General features: G+C 40.3%; 2 protein-coding genes across 2 annotated transcripts in view; both read right to left on the bottom strand.

Moving 5' to 3' along the window:
- The window catches only part of LOC132114655 (cold shock domain-containing protein E1-like), a 79,133-nt gene that overhangs the window by 53,935 nt on the left and 5,237 nt on the right, over window positions 1-19,961 (bottom strand). The gene's annotated exons all lie outside the window — the stretch shown is intronic.
- The window catches only part of LOC132114664 (IQ motif and SEC7 domain-containing protein 2-like), a 65,971-nt gene continuing 47,784 nt past the window's right edge, over window positions 1,775-19,961 (bottom strand). The window contains exons 3-16 of the mRNA XM_059522907.1: window positions 18,709-18,994; window positions 12,212-12,412; window positions 11,931-12,107; window positions 9,859-10,910; window positions 9,246-9,407; window positions 8,951-9,073; window positions 8,699-8,865; window positions 8,439-8,578; window positions 8,066-8,191; window positions 7,030-7,129; window positions 6,331-6,492; window positions 5,979-6,170; window positions 5,015-5,064; window positions 1,775-3,961 (exon numbers count right to left, since the gene is read on the bottom strand). Of these exons, the coding sequence (XP_059378890.1) occupies window positions 2,753-3,961; window positions 5,015-5,064; window positions 5,979-6,170; window positions 6,331-6,492; window positions 7,030-7,129; window positions 8,066-8,191; window positions 8,439-8,578; window positions 8,699-8,865; window positions 8,951-9,073; window positions 9,246-9,407; window positions 9,859-10,910; window positions 11,931-12,107; window positions 12,212-12,412; window positions 18,709-18,994 (4,147 nt within the window). The 3' untranslated portion in view covers window positions 1,775-2,752. The remainder of the gene's footprint in view (window positions 3,962-5,014; window positions 5,065-5,978; window positions 6,171-6,330; window positions 6,493-7,029; window positions 7,130-8,065; window positions 8,192-8,438; window positions 8,579-8,698; window positions 8,866-8,950; window positions 9,074-9,245; window positions 9,408-9,858; window positions 10,911-11,930; window positions 12,108-12,211; window positions 12,413-18,708; window positions 18,995-19,961) is intronic.

The raw sequence follows: 19,961 nt of genomic DNA, 5'->3' as shown, positions 1-19,961 counted from the left end.
ACCCCACCCCCAGGTCCTTAAAATGTAAACAATGGTTCAAGTTCCCATTCCCAGCAAGATACTGATTCCCAAGTCCAGTGCAGAGTAAATATGGCATATTTATATCAACTAATATATACATTCAGGTTTATACAGCATCATTCAGCTAAGTGCAGACATGCAACATGGGGCACGGTGGCGCAAGACATTAGCGTGTCTATAAAACAGAACACGCATCTCAAAAACTACTGGATTTTAGTTTTTTTTTTTTTTTTACATCATTCATCTCTGCTTTATTTGGATTTAAGCTCAGCATGCCCCAGCTTTCAGGACTTTTAATACAAGCACAAGAGCAAAGCGTTAGAGTTAGAGAGAAGCAATACCACCCATAGGAAAAAAATGTGAAATGTAGTGAATGGCCCTCTAAATTCAGATCACGCCACAGATTATGAACAGGGGCATAGAGTTCCTGTTTGTACAAGGGCCTTAAGGTTTTCAGTTATGGGTAATACTAGCAGATTTGAAGTACTGGAATCCATTACCTGAATAAACAGTATTGTAGTTTGACTAAACATATTTATAAAGGCAAAGAATATAATGAAGACAAAAATAAATCAATAAAAATAAATGGCTGGGACTAGCAGCAGAGATTAATATTATTAAGATGTTATCATTCTTTTAGCACATTCAATTTTTAAATGTAATAAGTATAAAAATAACTCCTCAACACAAACACATCACTAATGTAATACTGTGAATGATTCTGGTTAATAGACAGGGAATGGCCGTTTTGGTTGTCTGGGGGGGGGGTAGAGGGACTGTATGGAGGGACGCAGATGGTGTTGGAGCTTTGGATCCTAGGCACTGATGATCTTTAAATTGTGTATGTGCAAAACCAGAAACTTTCAGCAAAAAGATCGTGTGTGTGAATGTAAATTACCTTAATGCTTTCAAACAAAAAAAGAGGGGGTACTGACATTGGACATGCAACTCAAGAGTAAATTCACAATATTAAACGAGTGAGTTGCTCAAGTGCGTATGGCTTCTGGCAACAATGAGTTTTACACAGATCATACAGCTTTTATGTGGATATAGTTTTACAAATTGCTGCAAAACATTTACCTGAAATGAGCAGTCCAATTAATTTGCTAAACAAAAAAAAAAACCCTAGCCTGTTGGTCTGTCTATAAAAAATACAAAAAAAAAAACGTTTAAAAAACGCTCAGCACTGCAATCTGCTAAAACATATCCATGTATTATATTAGTAGCTTTTACACCAAAAATAGCAAGAATTATATCAGTAGTATTTGACATCATAATAGTAATAAAGTCACCCATTTAAATCACCCATATCCAGACGTTCTTTTTAAAAATCAGTTACTTGGAAATATTTATGCTATCTGTAACACATTTTGACCATCGAAGCTGTACAAAACCAAGCCAGTAAATACAGATTTTACTTCAAGATTTCAATGACACTCTATGCAAACACCCTGCTCCTTCAACAGGTCATCCAAAGAAAAAAATCACTGATCCCAAACCTCCAATGACAAACCTTTACAGTAGGCACTAAGGTTATGTAATGAATTGCCAAATATAAATGTTTTGTTGGTCTGGAAAGACTGTTTAAGTAGACAAGATGAAATAATAGTGAAATGGTGACGCAAAAAAAAAAAAGAGAGAGAGAGATGCTGAGGTAACAGGTGGCAGGAAATTAACAGATCTATGTCCTGATTATTGGTCGCTGTTAGTCATGACACTTTTGGGTATGTTGCATTTAGGTTTGTATGCTTAATATAGGATAGCAACAAAACAAAAGAACAAAGTATTTACCAAACAATTTAAAATCTCTTTCTACACATTCTGTTTTGCGCAAATGACATCTTGTCTTCACTGAGGTCTTCAAAAAAGTGTTTTTTACTGTTATGGCTGACTTATTTCAAACCGGATGCCCAGCCACTTCAAGACAAAAAACAAAACAATTAATAAAATAAAAAACAATTTCCAAATTGTTTCAAAATAAGTTTTTTTTTTTTTTTTTTTTTTACTGTGTAGTGATGCAAGTTTTCTCAGCAGTTCCCATCCTGTCCTTTCCCTCACAGGGTAAAATAAAAGTATCTTTTAAAATAATAAAAAAAGTGTTTTGCATCCCACTAAGTGCATGCTGGCCCTTCTTATGTGCTGAGGCATACATTTGTCAATTTTGAGTAATGAATCAAGCAAACATTTTCTGACTGACCCTGAAATGATTGTCATCTGAGACGCATGAAAATTGAAAATACTATGGACGAAAGTTCTGTTGTTTCTTTTATATTTTGCACTCATCTCTCCAGTTTTGTCTCCATGTTGAGTGTTTAAAGAGTTCACCATTGTCATCTTCAGACAGCCAAACTTGGTCTCTTAAACTCCAGATCATCAGTCCGACTTAAATTGGCACCCCCTTTCTCCCAGTAACCTTTTCCTTTGGTAGCCATGCACGTTAATTTCAACCCATACTCTTCAATAGACTTCATTTGCTATACCATCGTCTCCATTAGGCTTCTTAGATCTTCAGTCGGAGATTTCATGCAGTTATAAAGCCTTTGTTTTGAATGGCGGCCAACAGCAAGATGCCATTCAGGCTAGCAATGAGCTGGTAGCCAGCCAGGATTCCCACTCTACATGTGAGGGAAGCGGATATGAAAGTAACAGAGTCTAAGTATGGTGTGCTTCCTCTTGCCTGGGCTCCAGCTTCTCCGCATTGGGACCCTGCGCCCTCTGCCGTGGCTTACCCTTATACCACCGTGCTGATGCGGTTGATAGGTTTGGATTTGGAGCTGCCGACCGTGCTGCTGTTGCTGGCTCCACCTCCTCCTCCGCCCCCTGGGCCGCCCAACTGCACCCCAATGTGTCCTGGGAGCTGCGGGGCCAGCGGGGAGAGTGGGGTAAGAGGGGTCAGTGGGGTATGTGGGGATGAAGGAGGAGGTAACGGGGAATGTGGTGGAGGAGGAGGAATGGAGGAGAGGGGTGGATACTGCGGGACGCAGTGGGCGACGCCCTGGGGTATGTAGCGGGTGGTGATGGCGGATGGCGCCTGAGGGGGCGGTGAGAAAACGAAATGAGTTTGATGGGCGGAGTGATCCATTAAGGGGTGTGGGCTGTGGGCGTGTACTGGATGGCTGTGTGTATGAGAGTGAATGTGGGAGTGGGCGTGAGGGTGGGGCTGAGAGTGAGACAGGGTGAGAGGAAGCTTGCCGGTAGGACCGGGCACCCGTACGTGGCGTATGGAATTGGGATGCATGTGGTAAAAGGTGAAAGGGGCAATGGGGGAATTGGGCGAATGAGGGGACAGAGGTGGAGGGGTGCAAGCCATATTGCCATAGCGGCCTTGCTGTATAGCATGATGGGATAGTTGCTGCTGGAACTGGGCGTGTGAAGGAGCGGGGGGCCCGCGCTGTGGGAGGGACCCTCGTTGTAGGGTATGATGGATAGTGGGGGGATGGCCAGGGGCGACGGCCTGCATGTGGTACCGATGATGATGATGGTAGGGGGGTGGAGGCTGGCCAAAGTTGTTGTGACAGTACTGAGCGTGCAGGGCCTGGATCTTGGATGGCCCACCGGGGTCTGACTGGCTGAGGGCGGAGGGGGACGGAGGTGGTGGCCCTCCTGTAGTAGGAGGTAGCATGGGGGCCGGGTAATGCGGCCCTGGGGGAATAAGGGGAGCAGGAGGTTTGGCGCGCTTGCTCCCAAACAGGGAGCCCAGGAAGGAACCGGAATTGATCCCTCCAGAACTGCTCCCCGGCCCCCCACCTCGATCGCTGATGGCAGGGCCTCCACCCATATTGCCTACGGTGTTGTGAAGTTGCCCCGGCCCACCCCCCATCCCTACTCCGGGGCTCAGGATGGGGCGGTGAGGCCGGTAGTCTTCTAGCCCATAGCAGCCGGGAACGGTGCCCCCCATGGGCAAGCGTTGATGCGGCTGAGGGCTGTTAATGATGGATCCCTACAGTGTGCAAAAACACACAAAGCCAGGCAGTCAGTCATTAGACTGGAAATCTGAGAAGATGGACAGTCTTAGAACTTATGAGTTACAGACATTCCCCAGTTACTTGTTTCACAAAATAAAAATGCATGTGACTATTAAAATTTATTTAAGAGATAATGATTTTCATGTTATAACCAAGAAAGGATCTCTATTAAAATTCTATACTATTTTTCTAATATAAAAAAAGAAAAGAAATAAAAACACTAAAACAAGTTAATTTAGCCATCCTATACAGAGTACAATGTAAAAACATTGTATATTGATTTACAAGATTATATTTAAAAACACTAATAATTTACTGTTAAATGTGATATTGTCATGACTTAATTCACTTAATACAGTTAATACATTTTATTTCTAATGTGTAGAACTTTACATACTATATTCTGTACTATATTATATAATTTGAATGACTCCCATTTATCAGTCAACTGTTATAACATGAAAATATCAGCTTATTGACATCAGCCAGAATTTATTTAATGCCACATAACCAAAACAGAAATTGAGAGTAACAATTAATCTTCATACTTAAAAGTACATGCACACAAGACGTGTAACATCACTGTACTCACATCTCCTGCACAGTGACAACCCAAAAAGCCTTAAATACAAACAGTCTCAAACAAATTACTGAAGGTAGAAAAGACATTGTTACATTCACAAGCCACAAAATCAGTCAGATAGCAAAGTAAAGCTTCCTCATTATAGAGCCTCACTCATTTTACTTGCATTTAAACATGCATCTAAATCTCTAAAACATAAGCAGCCCTCAGACACTGATTGGGGCCATTAATTTACCAGAGCAATGCATTAGTTATAAGCAACTGCACCAGGCATAAAATATTAGACATGCTGCATGCAAACACCAATTAAGATTTTTTTTTTTACACAATACGGATTAAAACATGCTGAACTGCATCGCAACAATCAAAAATTCATGCAAAGCCAATGTTGTTTAACACACAAGATTAATGATTATTACAAGCTGTTAGCAGATGCCTGACTTACTTCTATAGTACTATCCAAAGAGCCAATGCTGTTTCTACGGCCTCGCTTCCCTGTACCCAACCAAGCACAGCAAGACCAGGTTAAAAGGTCATGGAGAAAACATATTCTAAAATCTAAATACTGGGTGTTTTTGGTCCTGGATGATCCATTTTCAATGAATAAATATCTACAAATTGTGTGCATACAGTAAATGTCTCCTGACAAAACTCAACTTCACATCACTGAACTTGATGTTGGCTGTGTTTAGAAAGCATTTAAAACAGTAGTGTTTGTCACATGACCACATCACATTTAATTCTGCAAGTTACCCTCTATAAAATATACATTTTAAAAGTATACATTTTGAATTTTTAAAGTAATTTGTGTAAAAATATGTGGCAACCCCATAAAACACTGAGTAAGAAAAAAAAACATTTGGCAGATATTACTTACAAGGTCAAAGTCAAGATCATTGTCTGCTACATTATATACTGCACATCTTAAAAAATGTATCATCTGTACATTATATGCATACAGAAATTTTGCATTATGTGACAATGTACATACTAATCATTGAAAAAAAATATGAGCATGCTATTCCAGACACTTGTTTAAAAAGCCTTAAGAAAGGACATAATGTGCCATTAGAGGGCAGTGTCTGTCAAACTGTACTTTGTTACAGAAGTTCAGCATTTCAAAATTGTGATCATGATCAAACTAGAAGAGAAGACAAAACTAATTTAAATTAGGGCTATCAATAGATTATAAAAATGTATTTATAATTAAAACAAACAAATAAATAAATGTCCCTATTTGAGTGAGGTCTGTCAGCTGCCTACAGTCCACAGAAATCCATAAAGAATCCATAATTAAAATGTGCTAATACTTACGTCATTGTTATGCTATAATTCAATTAAATGAACACATAAAACTGACAGCTGTAGTTTAAATAGAAGGGAGTTTGCTGTGTGAATGTGTGCTGTACCTGTCTCAGTGAGGTCTCTCAGTGAGGAGCTAAGTGCTGTTCTTTTAAGCCCCTCCCCTGCTGTGTACGTGTCATCCAGACTGGGCCTACCCAGAGTGCCGTTCACAGCTTCAGTCTTTATTCCACCAACCCCGTCCCCATCTCTGCTCAGGAGCCCTGGACGCATCACACCTTTCTGCTTCTCTAACTCAGCTATGGAGAAGAGAGACCAGGGGTTAATTCTGGCAAAAACGGACCCTAATTAATAATTAATCAGATACATAGCAAATTTCAGCTTGCAAACATGAAAGGAACCTCATGCTTTTGATCTGTCATGTCATGAAACAACAGGTAACATTAAAGGATTTCTTACACTCTACACGGTATTTCTCCATATCTTGAACCTCAGCGATGCTCTCACGCAGGTCGCTGGTGAAGCGCGTTCGGTCCTGTTGGCTTGGCGCATTGAACACAATCAGGACCTTGCGCTCACTGCCGGGCATCGCTGATGTCAGTCTGATACCGTGAGGGTAGTCTGAGAGAGAGGGACAGGGAGAGGGTAAATGCAGTCAATAAGAGAGAGACCCAGAAAAAGAGGGATATGCTGTATCTCATGTAATTAGTTATATATCTCTCATTCTGACAAAATCCACAGATACACACAAGTACTGTACTTCACCATGTCAATATGTAGGAAAGATATATTTAATTCAAAATATGGTCTTAACCATGTGGAGATTTTTATTTTAAAGATATTTTTAGTGGAAAGCAAGTGCAAAACAAACACTGATCAATATAAATAGAAAACAGACATTCCACAGACTTTCCAAATTAACTGCATAGCCACAATAGAGGATTTTCAGATGGACATATTTTTCTCCTTCATATGCTGCTAAGAAATCAAAACACCACCTACATGAAAGCACGGAAAGGGTAACAAGACAGCACGGAGATGAGATGGAGTGATGGAATGGATGAGAGCAGAGTGTGTAAACCAGCTGGAATGGAGTGATAGTATAAATAAAGAAGGAGGGACAGATGGTCAGACAGATGGAGGGATGAATATACTTACAGGAGTTCTGGAACATATGAACCTGCATCTCCACAAGGGGAAAAGACTGTCTGAAACTGTACGTCACAGATGTCTTCTTCTTCTGAAAGATCTTTGTTACCTGAAGGCAGGGACATAAGGGATGTTCAGCTGTGTAGTTATCATCATTATACATACACATACTCTTAACACAAAATTGCTTAGATACATATGACTGAATGTTTTTTCCCCTTGTGTTTAAATAGCTGTTCTCTAGGCTAAGACGGGCAATTCTGAACCAACTAACTTCTGAACTTCTCGTTCTTTATGTTTTCAACAATTGTTATTAGTAGTAGTAGTAGTAGCAGTAGTTCAGTTACAATTGTTATTAGTAGTAGTAGCAGTAGTTCTATGAATAAATATCTAATATGCATGTATAAAGAATATGTTATTTTTGTCATTTTGGCTGCAACGAGGACCAAAAATTGCTTGATTGTGACTAATGAATTACCTGTAGAGAAATATGGGTAGCACTTTATTTTACAGTCCTGTTCCTCGTGTACATACTATGTACTTATTATAGTAATTACAATAACTATGTAATAACTAGGTACTAACCCTGAACCTACCCCTAAACCTAACCCTACCCCATGTAGTTACCTTGTATTACCAGAACTTTCTTAGATAAATACACTGTAAGTACACTATAAGTACATGTTAGTACACGTACTGTAAAATAAAGTGCAACCGAAATATGTATATACTGCATATGAAACAATTACATTAAATCTAAATATATATTTATAAATCCAGAAGATAAAGTTGTAATTTTAAATCTACATTTTTAAAAATGCAAATATACAGTTATAAGTCTGAAATTGTACAGTGTAACTCTGAATACAGTTATATTATATAGGCTAAAAAAACAATAGGCCTATACATCTAGTATACATTTATCAATGCAAATATTGTACTGTTATATAATTATTGCAAGTGCACATGACTCTAAACCCAAGTGAGTATTTTTCTTCTACTATATCTTCTTACAGTTATTAGGCAAATATGTGTGAAGACTCACCACTATCAAGTCATTAAAGAGGAAGACCTCGCGCTGGTGAACTCCACTCCGCTGGGGTCGATTGGGGTCAGGGACTTCATACAGCTGACAACAGCACACTAGCCTGCGATGTGGCAAAGAAAGCACCTGGACATACATGCACGCACACACACACACGCACACACGCACACACACACACACACACACACACACACACACACACACACACACACACACACACAGCATATTAAAACACAGCTTGGTTTGTTTTACACTAGACCACACAAATAAAAAAACTAGAGATCAAATTACCTTTTTACTACAAGCTGAACAACAATATGGAGTTTCAACCACAAATATAACATGCATAAGTGAAACACATGGTTTGACTCACAGGTTTCTTGCCCACGATGACCCTCTCCACAGCCTGCACTTGAGACACATGGTCATCGTTTGTCCTGAGTTCCCATTTCTGAATGCGCTGGTAGATGCCCACTAACATATCCCTGGGAATATCCTGTCCATTATCCACTCCTGCCAATGACAATGAGGGGGAGAATGACCAAGAAACAGAAGGTAAAAACTGCTGTACTGTCTTCAATTGGAAACCAAAAATCAACCTGATTTAGCTGAAGGTATATTGGCTTGGATCACCTCTAAGGTTCTTGATAAAATCCTCCAGCTTCATCTTCCTCTCAGCTTTGACGTTGGGGCTGTACATGTCTGTGTTGAGAAGGATGATGGCAAATGCCAGGATGAAGATAGTGTCTGGGTTCTGAAACTGGCGGACAAGTACAGGGTTGCACACGCAGTATCTCTGACTGTGAGAAAGAAAGAAGTTCATACTCCTGTGGAACTATGAAATGCAGAGAAAAGAGCAAAGGGTGAGATGAAAGCAAAGGCTACCTGAAGGCCTCTACCAGTCTCTCCACCTTCTGGGCTTCCCCCTGAACCTTAATCTGAGCCTGAAACTTCCTTAGGGCATCATCCAGATCCATGCCAGAGAAATCCATCTCATCCAACACACAGCTGAGGAAGAAAAACAAAAAGAAAGATTACTAAATTCTTCTGCTAACATGTTTTTGTAGATTTTTTAGCCTGTGTCTTGTTTTCTGTTTTTTTTTTGCCTCCAGGCTGGTGTGAACAGCATATGGATTCTTTGCTAAAGTCTGGGGTTGGAAGATAGGAAAAACATCATTACTCCAACACATCCTTGTTGAACTGTTTCTGACGGTTTCCCAGAAACTCCCCGATCATCTGTCTACTCAGGCCTTTCCTCTCCAGGGTGAAACGTGCCACGCCCACAGGTGTGTCTGAGACAAAACCTCTCTCTATCAAATACTGGATCCCCTTCTCTGGTTTCCTAGAAGACGGAGAGAGAAAGACAGGGAGAGTGAGGATAAAACAAATAAGATATGATTCATTACAGTAAAACTATAATCAACTGAAATAAAGACAAATAAAACAGAGCAACAACCGCCTTAGTGTAGACAGGTTTTTTTGTATCCAAACAGATTACATTACATTAATAGATCTGTGTATTCGGTCTTAAAGTGACAGCAGCCTTATAGACCTGCTGTCTCTGTCATTTAACGTCAGTCAAACAACAAAAGAAACTACTCTGAAAGAACAGATTTAGAGGTTGGGGTTAAATTTTTTTTTTTATGAATGCACTGACAGCAGCATCGAAAAAGGGGATTAAGAGGAAATTAAAAAGGGAATTAAATATATATATATATATTAGACTGCGGGACAACTCAAAAGGTCAACTGAAAGAGCATAATGTCAATCCTATTTTGGTGAAGATCTCTTACTTGTTGAAGAGGTTCAGTCCAATGCGGTACTGCCTCCTTTGCACCACGTCATTGTTGAAGCCAGGGGAGTCCCAGCTATGCCTGCTCTCTCTCTGATAGGTCTGTTTTCCTAGAGGAGGCAACGGTTCCCTTAGACTGTCCCTAGACGAAGAGCCTGAGCTGCAGTTAATGGTCTCATTGGAGTTGGTGGTGGAGTTCATGGAGTCGTTGTCCCCATCCGAGTGCTCCAAGCCAGTAGCAGGTAGTGGCGTGGAGGACGAGGAAGAAAGTGGTGTGAGTGGAGGCTGAGTGGGCGAGGGAGATGTGGGGTCAGGGTAGGGATGATGGATGTGCGGCATAGGGTGGTGGTGCAATGGATGGTGAAGGTGTGGGTGGTGATGGTGGTGCATTATTGTGTGTTGTGGTATGTGTGTTGGAAGAGGGGATGGGATGGGACGACCCAGGGGTCTCGTCTGGCCCTGTGCCGCACAGGGATTGGGTGTGCGAGGGGTGGGGTTGTGTTTGAGAGTCCCTTGAGGCGATCCGCCTGTTGTAGGCTCCTGCTCATAAAGCAGCTGCCTGCTGAGGGAACCACGATCTGAACGGTCACTCATGTCAACAGAACTGTCACTAGGTGGCTCTATGGTGAGAACAGGGAGGTGTGACCCCCGCAACCGGAAATCTCGGCATTCAGTGCATGGCGTGCTACGCTGGCTGTTATTGCTCTCGCCGCCCTCCCGACTGTCTCCACGTCCTCCGACCCTGCTGCTTACGCCCCAGTACTCTGTGTCCGTATTGGAGGGAACCCGCTCGATGGAAAGTGGAGAACATGGCATGCCGTCATCCATATAAAGCGTGATGTCGCTGTACGAGGTAGCTGTGCTGTCCTCGTGCATGACCCCCAGACGTTCTTGGTCCCCCATGACCCCCCTACGTGAGTTAGGTTTGTTGCTCCACACACACTCGCCAAAATCCTCGGTCTCCTCACCGCCTCCCCCACCACCATCCTCAGAGTCCCCTCGGCCGGGCTGACACGTCAGAGTGTCGTCCATAGAGTCAGCCAGAGATGTCACCTGAGAGAGGAACCACACATACATTTACACTACTGTTCAAAAGATTGGGGTCTGTAAGATTTTTTTTATGTTTTTGTGAGTCTCTCAAGGCTGCAATTATCTGATCAAAAGGAAAGTTAAAAACAGTAATACTGTGAAATATTTTTTACAGTTTAAAATAACTGTTTTCTATTTTGATTCCTTTAAAAGTCTAACTTACTCCTGTGATGGCAAAGCTGAATTTCAGCATTCCAGTCTTCAATGTCAAATAATTTTAATATGCTGATTTGGCACTCAATAATTACTATTAATGTTGAGAACTTTTTTTTTGTGCAAACCGTGTTTTTTCAGGATTCTTCGCCGAACAGATGGTTAAAAAAGAACAGGATTTATTTGAAATGAACAACTTTACAAAAAAATAATTTTAATCTTTAGCAAAACTCATTATACATTTTTCATACTGCAATTCGATTTTAGTATTTAAAATGACTGATAATAGTTTTCAGTTTTCTATTTTAATTGAAAAAACCTATAATTGTCAGCATATCAGTATCAGAAGTTTAAATATCTGAGCATTTGTAATATTTTGTCTAACCTGATCTTATCAGTAACCATTTAACAATATTTAAATAATTTTAAATTAGTGCACAAAATACGAAAAAAAACACCTTTTTTTCTGGGTCTGCTAATGACCATCATGCCAGTTTATACAGGCTTTCAAGGCTCCAGGGAGACTGTCTGTGCAGTAAGATTCTTTGGAAAAAGTGTCTGCTAATTGACAAGTAACCAAATGTTCCTTTAGTGGAATGCTGTGGGGTATGTCATTTAGAAATAAGGGAAAATAGTTACATTTACATGGATTTGTCAGTTGTAAGACAACATCATATGTTTCAAGTGAAACATGAACAACAATTTTATACCAATTCTGAAGCAGTCTAAATCTATTCTATCCCAACTATATATATATCTGACCTGTATTGAAATAAACCTTAATCTTTAACAGAACTTTAATTTACACATAGTATTTCACACATCTGTCACCTGTTTGTTGAAAGCGTCGTCTGCATGTGAGTACTCCTCTCTGTCTGAAGGACAGTGTGCGGGTGAGTCAGTCTCCTGCTGTGGGTCTGTTGTTCCTGCCTGGCTAGCTGTGTCCAGAGCCGAAGTGTGATGGCTGGTAAATCGACCTTGAGACTGCTGTGGCGCCTGGGGATGAACCTAAAGAATAATGAACAAGTTATGGAAATTATGTAAACAACACAAAACAGACAAGCTTAATTTTCTACTTTGTGCAGGTTTTAACCATTATACTGTTATATTGCCTGTGGCTGTCGTTCATCAAATGAATACTGTGAACGCATGTTCGACAGGATGATCCTGCGAGTCATTCGGCTTTCAGAGGCGGAACTGCGTAGCTGTTGAAAATTCTTGTTCATGCGATACTGCCGGAACGCCGTCTGTATTGTGCGAGCCGCTCGTCTGCTCAGGAAGTAACCTCCATACTTCCTCTCCAGCATCTCCACCTGATACAAAGGAAGATGGACAAACAAAGAGCATAAGAGAATTGAAGAAAGAGTGCTGAAGAAGAATAAGAACTGGTGCGTTGTTCTTAAAAAGTAATGCATAATGTGTCTACATGCTTTACTCCTCAAACCTGAAACACAAAGAATCTAGGAAATTAATAATTTAATGACAGTCTTTCTCAATTATTTTTATTTGAAAAAAAAAAAGATATCAGCAGTAATTCTGTAGATGTTGGGGTGCTGGATTATTTTCATACGTCCCAGTCACTCCTCTCCATGAGTGGACAATTCCACAATGCAGAGATTCTTAGTATTAATATGAAAGCATAACAGCACTCTGTATCATAACTGCAATTCCATCTTTCATTATGTGAGATGATGGAGGTTTGGGTTCACATTAGCATGACTGGAGGCCATTACGTACATTTGAGGCATGACAGTAGTTTAAAGCCTGTAAGATGGCCTCCATGCACATTAAATCACAAACATTTTGTGATAAGTAGATTTTCCTATGGGCTGTTTGTGCTGCTGAGAATTCTAAACATTAATTAAGCACAAAACACTTCAGAAAAGTAAACCGTGTTTGATTTCCTTGCATTAATGGTATTGAAACATGGTGTACTGCTTTTGGGAGATGGCAACAATTTCTTTACATTACTTGTATAATTGTAAGTAAATATGATATATATTTATTTTCACACTATATATCAGAACACCATGCTGTGACCATCTGATATAATCCTGTGCTATGCATGGTTCCCACACATTTTTCAAAATGTTTACATTGTAAGAAAACAGATTAACAGATTTATATATATATATATATATACACACACACACATACATACATATACATATATATATATATATATATATATATATATATATATATATATATATATATATACAGTCGTGGCCAAAAGTTTTAAGAATTACAGAAATATTAGTTTTCAAAAAGTTTGCTGCTAAACTGCTTTTAGATCTTTGTTTCAGGTGTTTCTGTGATGTACTGAAATATAATTACAAGCACTTCATATGTTTCAAAGGCTTTTATCGACAATTACATGACATTTATGCAAAGAGTCAGTATTTGCAGTGTTGGCCCTTCTTTTTCAGGACCTCTGCAATTCGACTGGGCATGCTCTCAATCAACTTCTGGGCCAAATCCTGACTGATAGCAAACCATTCTTTCATAATCACTTCTTGGAGTTTGTCAGAATTAGTGGGTTTTTGTTTGTCCACCAGCCTCTTGAGGATTGACCACAAGTTCTCAATGGGATTAAGATCTGGGGAGTTTCCAGGCCATGGACCCAGAATTTCAACATTCTGGTCCCCGAGCCACTTAATTATCACTTTTGCCTTATGGCACGGTGCTCCATCATGCTGGAAAATGCATTGTTCTTCAACAAACTGTTGTTGGATTGTTGGAAGAAGTTGCTGTTGGAGGGTGTTTTGGTACCATTCTTATTTCATGGCTGTTTTTTTTGGGCAGAATTGTGAGTTAGCCCACTCCCTTGGATGAGAAGCAACCCCACACATGAATGGTGTCAGGATGCTTTACTGTTGGCATGACACAGGACTGATGGTAGCGCTCACCTTTTCTTCTCCGGAAAAGCCTTTTTCCAGATGCCCCAAACAATCGGAAAGGGGCTTCATTGGAGAATACGACTTTGCCCCAGTCCTCAGCAGTCCATTCACTATACTTTCTGCAGAAGATCAATCTGTCCCTGATTTTTTTTTTGGAGAGAAGTGGCTTCTTTGCTGCCCTTCTTGACACCAGGCCATCTTCCAAAAGTCTTTGCCTCACTGTGCGTGCAGATGCGCTCACACCTGCCTGCTGCCATTCCTGAGCAAGCTCTGCACTGGTGGCACTCCGATCCCGCAGCTGAATCCTCTTTAGGAGAGCGCTGGCAATTGCTGGACTTTCTTGGACGCCCTGAAGCCTTCTTTACGAGAATTGAACCTCTTTCCTTGAAGTTCTTGATGATGCTATAAATTGTTGATTTAGGTGCAATCTTAGTAGCCACAATATCCTTGCCTGTGAAGCCATTTTTATGCAACGCAATGATGGCTGCACGCGTTTCTTTGCAGGTAACCATGGTTAACAATGGAAGAACAACGATTTCAAGCATTACCCTCCTTTTAACATGTCAAGTCTGCCATTCTAACCCAATCAGCCTGACATAATTATCTCCAGCCTTGTGCTCGTCAACATTCTCACCTGAGTTAACAAGATGATTACTGAAATGATCTCAGCAGGTCCTTTAATGACAGCAATGGAAAGGTTTTTTTGGGATTAAGTTAATTTTCATGGCAAAGAAGGACTATGCAACTCATCTTATCACTCTTCATAACATTCTGGAGTATATGCAAATTGCTATTATAAAAACTTAAGCAGCAACTTTTCCAATTTCCAATATTTATGTAATTCTCAAAACTTTTGGCCACGACTGTATATATATATATATATATATATATATATATATATATATATATATATATTACGGTGTAATATAAGGATTAAGGATTTTCATTGTCGTATCAGAATTTTCGAATCTTGCCGATATTCGACTGATAGTCTATTCATTTGGGGGCGGGGCAAAATACATTAACAAGAGTCAAGTCAGACATTCGACTAACATAATTACTGACGTTAACACACAGGGAAAATGTGTAATGAACACCTTGCAGATATAAACAGGGTAAATTATGTTTTATTTTTTTATTAACAGATAGCTAACACTTAACATCGGCGAAATCGTAACAATTAAAATTAGCCTAAGTTAGCCTAAAACGTTAGCATTCATTCTACTAACGTTCTGCATTTCTGTTTTGAGCTGTGTGCGCTGAAGATGACCAGTAGAGTGACGCATTTGATAGCAAGTTTTTAATAAATGGGATTCAACACATAATTTCATATCTACGCTTTGTTATTTGTACAACATAACGTTAATATTAAAGGTGCTCTAAGTGATGTCACACATTTTTAGGCCAAAACATTTTTTGTCACATCCAGCAAACATCTCCTCACTATCCGCTAGCTGCTTGTCCCCTGAACACACTGTAAAAAAACAGGGTCTCTCTAGACACCACAGGCTCCACAAACAACAAGAAAAACAAACTGGGCTCACCCGCACCACAAAATATAACAAACTGTTCCAGCCAATAACCGACAAGAAAGATTTGGGGGTGGGGTTTGGGGGGTTAGTGCACGGATGAGGAGGAGGGAGGGTCTAGCTAGCCTCCGTTTTGTTTGACAACAATTTGAACGTCAACAAGAAGTTACGACTCCCGGCATTGCTTAGAGCACCTTTAAGACTTAAAGGCTATTTGCAAAAAGGGCCCGAATGCACATGAACATATCTGTTGGGCTCTGAATGCGAAATCCTTTTGTGGACGCGTTCTTCACGATACAATGTTCAGAAAACTCTAAAAATCACTCTAAAGATTCACAGCGTTTTAGTTAGGGCTGGACAATTATGGCCTAAAGTCAAAACCTCGATTAATTGAACACTTTACCTCGATTACGATTAATGAACGATTATTTTGTTTCTGTTTTGTTTTTTTGCCCTCATAGTTCACTTACAAGGTTTGTACTGTAAACAGGGCCATAGTTGGGGTTTGCGGGGCCCCGGTTCAGGTTGTACCAATGGGCCCTGTTTGAAAGTGTTTAATTTGTATGTTCGTTCTGTTTATTTGTTCATCAACATGCCCAAGCCCTATTAGGCGCGGTCACTTTAAGAGACAATGAATACATCCAATATAATACACATACGATTTTTTTCTCAACTGTTTGCTTTAACTTAAGAAATAACTGACAGTTTTTTCGAACATACTATCCAAGACGGGTATTTTCAAATATTTTTTATGTATTTGTCGGTACAAGAGCAAAAACAGACAAATTCGGTGTTAAAGTGCTTTGAGACGCCTTTCTCTGCATGAGCCCTGAACATCAGAACACCGCGGTGCTGAAGTGGGCTCTTACACATCCTTTTCTGTTTGTTTAAACTGCGATTTGTTTTTGTTCGTTGAGGTGCAGGAGGAACTTAAAGGAAAACTTTGCAAACGAGAGGTCGGTTCAGTGTCGCTGTCTGTGAGACGCGGCTCTCTCTCCGCGTGCGCACCGAGCACAGCGCGCGAGTAACCAGCTGCTCAGTTCAGCTGCTCAGTTCAGCTTTTCTGCGTCTTGTGTTTGAATTATTTAAAGTCTTTTGAATGGTTACATTTGCAAGTGGCAAGGCTTAATAACACGTGAAAATGATACGCTTTCGTGACGACACGCAGCAGCGTTCTGTCAACTGTCCTGAGCGTCTTTTTAGACTGGCCTCAGCCAGACGGTTGAGACCGACTATTAAAGGTGGGATATTTTTTCCTATTGAAAGAACGATCATAGCTCACTATCAGCAGTTATTTTATCTATGTTCGTAACATTTCTTACATATTATTGCTCGGTGTAAGAGAGAAATAAAGATTAAAGGTAAACAGTACCAGTACGAGTGATTGCGTGTGTGAATTAGTCATACCGTCTTTATATTATTGTGAAGCTGGGGGTTGTAAATAGCCTAGTTCCTACAAAAGTAGAAAAATATGCTATAATAAGTTTTGAGATTCTAAGATACTTTAGTGATAAATCACAGGACAGCGACATCTGCGTTCCTCTGTGCACGCGATCTTCACAGCTATGAGTTTTCGTGCCACAATGCAGCTGCGTGAACATGGTAGCTAGATATAATAATACACATCCGATCGTCTAATTGCTTGAACGTCCAAACCATAAAACAAATACAACTGACAAAGTTTACTGAAGACTCAAGGCTCACCGCTCGCGCGCCTTCACTATGTGTTGAACCGGCGCTCACCTCCTGTCACGGTTCATGAATGCACCGTCTCCAGCTGTATTCATGTTACGTCATGTTGATTGTTTCATGTGGGTGTTGCCGCTGATCGTCTGATCAGCGGCAGGTGCATCTCATTCCAACTGCCTATTTAACACCCTGTCTTTCGTCTCTTGTTTGTCAGATCATTGTTTGAGGTCGTCCGTGTCTGATGTCTGATTCATGTGTTCCTGTCTTGCTTTGTCTCCTGTTCGGTTTCTGTTGGATCATTACCTTCGCTCACGGATTATTGTCACCTCACTTGGGAGTTACCACCGCCGTTATCATCATCAGCGCACTCAATTCACCTACTCACCAGTCTGTGCTGCCATCGCGGTTCCTGCGTCATTCTCCAACCTACCATCATCTCAAATATTATAATAAACTCTGTTAACTTGCTTTTGCCTCCTGTCCTTCATAGTCCAGCGTCACACCTCCGCATTTTGCTTTTATGCCACTGACTGGTAGAATCATGTGGCTACACACGCTTTTAAGGGGGAAGTATTAACAGGGAATAACCGAAATAACCGACATGGGAAAATTACGTCGGTTAGAGGTTCTAAATTTCGCTTTCGATTACTTTTCGATTAATCTTCCAGCCCTAGTTTTAGTATAATGGTCTTCTCATTATAATTGTATGTATATATAGTTATTAATATTCTGCATTGTAGTTTTACCTGCTCGCGCTGTGCGCTGAAGAGATATAACCGTAGTACTACAATGAAGCGCTTGCCTCAAAACCAAATGCATCTTATATCAGGTAAATAATATATCCATGATATATATACATCCGCTGAAATGTTCTGAAATTACTTGTACCCTACCTGTTCAAAAAAATCCAGTCTGTGCCTGTGTCAGTTTGAGTCTTGGTAAAGTTTTAAATCCCTGCTGCCAAGATGCTCCTCTGTCGGTCACGGATTATGGAAAGTGAAACATAAATCTATTGGGGTGGTGGGATTTATTCACGCACTTTAAAATATTAAACCTTTTCAGATTCTTACAGCTTTATCATAATAGGCTGTATATTAACTTATTGGGATAAAACCGGTAGCTCTATGTGAAATCAGACATTTGAGCTCCCCCATACAGTTAAAATGGCATAATCAATAACACCCCGCGAATATTCAACTGTTAGATTGGTAGTCAGTAGAATCAGGCTCCTCGAATCAAAGCATCGATTCGTCGACTTTTATATATATATATATATATATATAATGAATTGTCAATAATTTCTATATATATACATATATATAATTTTGTTAATTTCCTATGACCGAATTCTAGGCCATTTTTAGCCCATCACATTTTAGAATTTTTATGACCCGGTGAACCCTTAACCATAGTAAACACAGAATGGGAACTCCAAGAGGCAGCTTAAAGACCTTAATGACTATATGTTTCTTGAGGAACACAGATCCGTACCTTCTTGTCCTGCAGGTCCGTGGAAAGCTCATAGCTGTCAGAGAGCACTTTGCAGTGCTTGCTCTCTTCTTCTTCTTGCTTGCGGAGTGCCAGGCTGGCGGGCTGGTTGCGGGTCCGTTGCGCCCAGGCCAGACTCGCTTGGCTCGAAGGGGTCACAGGAGGCCCCTGAGGGCCAGGAATATTTTGGATGTTCCCATAGCGCTCCGAGTTGCCCAGGTATGGGCCCTGACTACAGGTGCTGTTGGAAAAACTAGCCGTGTCCGGACATTGACGATCTCCCTCCACACTGAGAAGAAACAAAATAGAGAGAGATCGAGAATGAGCTCTAGGTCCTATTTGTTGACTAAAACAAGTCTGTGTTCCTGGCACTGAATCTGCTCAGTGTAGATAAACATTAGCACACTAACCCACATTAGCATTTCAAATGCCCATATGCAGCCCAGTCAGGACTCAGCCATCTGGCTAGAATTCAAGAGAACGAGAGAGAAACAAGAGAAGATGGAGGGAGTGTGAAAGAGGAATAGAGAGAGGACATGATGCATAGAGAAAGAGGCAGAGAGAAAAGGAGAGAGAGAGAGAGAGAGAGAGATAGAGAGAAGGTGAAAAGAGTGCCATGTGTGGCATACTGTCAACGAAACAAGCCAGACATTAAAAAATATTGAGTCATTCAATGATCACTCGGCGAGAAAGAGAGACAGAGAAACACAAAAAAGAAGGAAAAGTTGTACAAAGGTAAGTTGGATTTCAATATCCCTCTCTCCCTAAAGCAGGTGTACTGTACTTTCAAGTCAAGTCAAGTCACCTTTATTTATATAGTGCTTTAAACAAAATACATTGCGTCAAAGCAACTGAACAACATTCATTAGGAAACAGTGTGTCAATAATGCAAAATGATAGTTAAAGGCAGTTCATCATTGAATTCAGTGATGTCATCTCTGTTCAGTTTAAATAGTGTCTGTGCATTTGTGCATACTGTGATGACTCACGTCCTGTTGCCAGCATTACTAAAGGAAACCCCATTTTTTGCTTTTTGCTATCTATCTAGCTATCTATCTATATTATACATCATGTCATATAATTATATTTGTAATTATTTTTATTCTGTATTCTTAAGTCACATTTTGCTTATTTGTTTTTAGTTACTGAAACCATCATTTTAGCCATCATTTTAAAACTGATTTTTTTAACTTTTCAATTTAGTTAACAGTTATATATTTTATAAGACACCATTGCAGAAATTACAACTACAAAAA

This window comes from Carassius carassius, chromosome 34, assembly GCF_963082965.1.
Source record: "Carassius carassius chromosome 34, fCarCar2.1, whole genome shotgun sequence".
In the NCBI taxonomy this organism is placed as follows: Eukaryota; Metazoa; Chordata; class Actinopteri; order Cypriniformes; family Cyprinidae; genus Carassius; species Carassius carassius.
The sequence above is the reverse complement of the archived record's forward strand: the minus strand, read 5'-3'. Positions and strand labels throughout refer to the sequence as shown.